This window comes from Astatotilapia calliptera, chromosome 16 (assembly GCF_964374335.1).
Source record: "Astatotilapia calliptera chromosome 16, fAstCal68.1, whole genome shotgun sequence".
Classification (NCBI taxonomy): Eukaryota; Metazoa; Chordata; class Actinopteri; order Cichliformes; family Cichlidae; genus Astatotilapia; species Astatotilapia calliptera.
This window is the reverse complement of record NC_137437.1, coordinates 7497421-7498404: the sequence shown is the minus strand read 5'-3', so window position 1 is coordinate 7498404 and position 984 is coordinate 7497421. Positions and strand designations below refer to the sequence as shown.

The window sequence follows — 984 nt, the reverse complement described above, 5'->3', positions numbered from 1 at the left end:
TTAGATTGCAAAGGAAATTATTGCACTTCCAGCATCAGCTCTGACAGATAATTTAAATTTGCTCTGACAAAACAACCTCCTGAGGTGTTGAGAGATTTCTTTCATTTTCAGTCCATATACAATTGGATTAAAGAGAGGATGATACAAAACCACTTGTAAAGTCATTATGAAACGTGCAGTTTGGGATAAATTAATTTCCACTCGAGTTATAATTATATCATATGAACACAAACATGAGAAGCTGATCAAAACGAGCAGGTGAGGTAAACAGGTCTGTGCAGCTTTTTTCCTGACCTCTCTGCAGCTTCGATAGCATATTATAAATATTTTTGTGTAAGTAAAAAGTATGAAAAGCAAAGGAAGAAATACAGTGTTAAGTAGTATAAAAACACCATATATTAAATATGATATTTTCGGGGTTGCACAGTAAAGCTTGGAAATTGCATTGTTACAAAAAATTCCATTTAAAGTGAAACTGCAGATTTGTGAAGTGTTTATAATTACAGCTGATGGCACAAGCTGACAAGCAGGCAGAAGCCAAGTTAAAACCAGCAAAACTGTGACTGTTGTTTTTCTCATAATAGTATGATATTGCAAAGGTTTAGATATGGACACATACCTGTCATAAGCCATGGATGCCAAGAGAAAGAACTCTGAACCAGTTAAAGAGTAATAAATAAATCCTTGAAAACTGCACTGTGAATGAGTTGTAATCTGCTTCTCAGATAAAAAGTCCATCAAAAGTTTGGGGTAGATATTTGTACTGAACATAACAGAGTTGAACAACAAAGCTGCAATGAAAATATACATAGGCTCATGGAGGCTTTTCTTAATCCTGATGAGGCAAACTATGGTTGAATTACTGCAGAGTATTAGAATATAAGCAGTAAACATGATAGCAAAATACAGAAATTTGTATTTTTCCAATTCAATGTGCCCACCAAAAGTTATATATGTCACATTAAATTCATTATCAATTGCCAT

General features: G+C 33.7%; 1 protein-coding gene across 1 annotated transcript; it reads right to left on the bottom strand.

Annotated features, from left to right (window-relative positions):
* LOC113008108 (olfactory receptor 51E1-like) lies at positions 1-984 on the bottom strand. Its single transcript, XM_026145268.1, has one exon. The coding sequence runs from the start codon at positions 982-984 to the stop codon at positions 1-3; it is 984 nt and encodes a 327-aa protein (XP_026001053.1).

Excerpts from the sequence above, each read along its gene's own strand:
- LOC113008108 (XM_026145268.1), bottom strand. The coding sequence starts at position 984 with ATGGCAATTGATAATGAATTTAATGTGACATATATAACTTTTGGTGGG.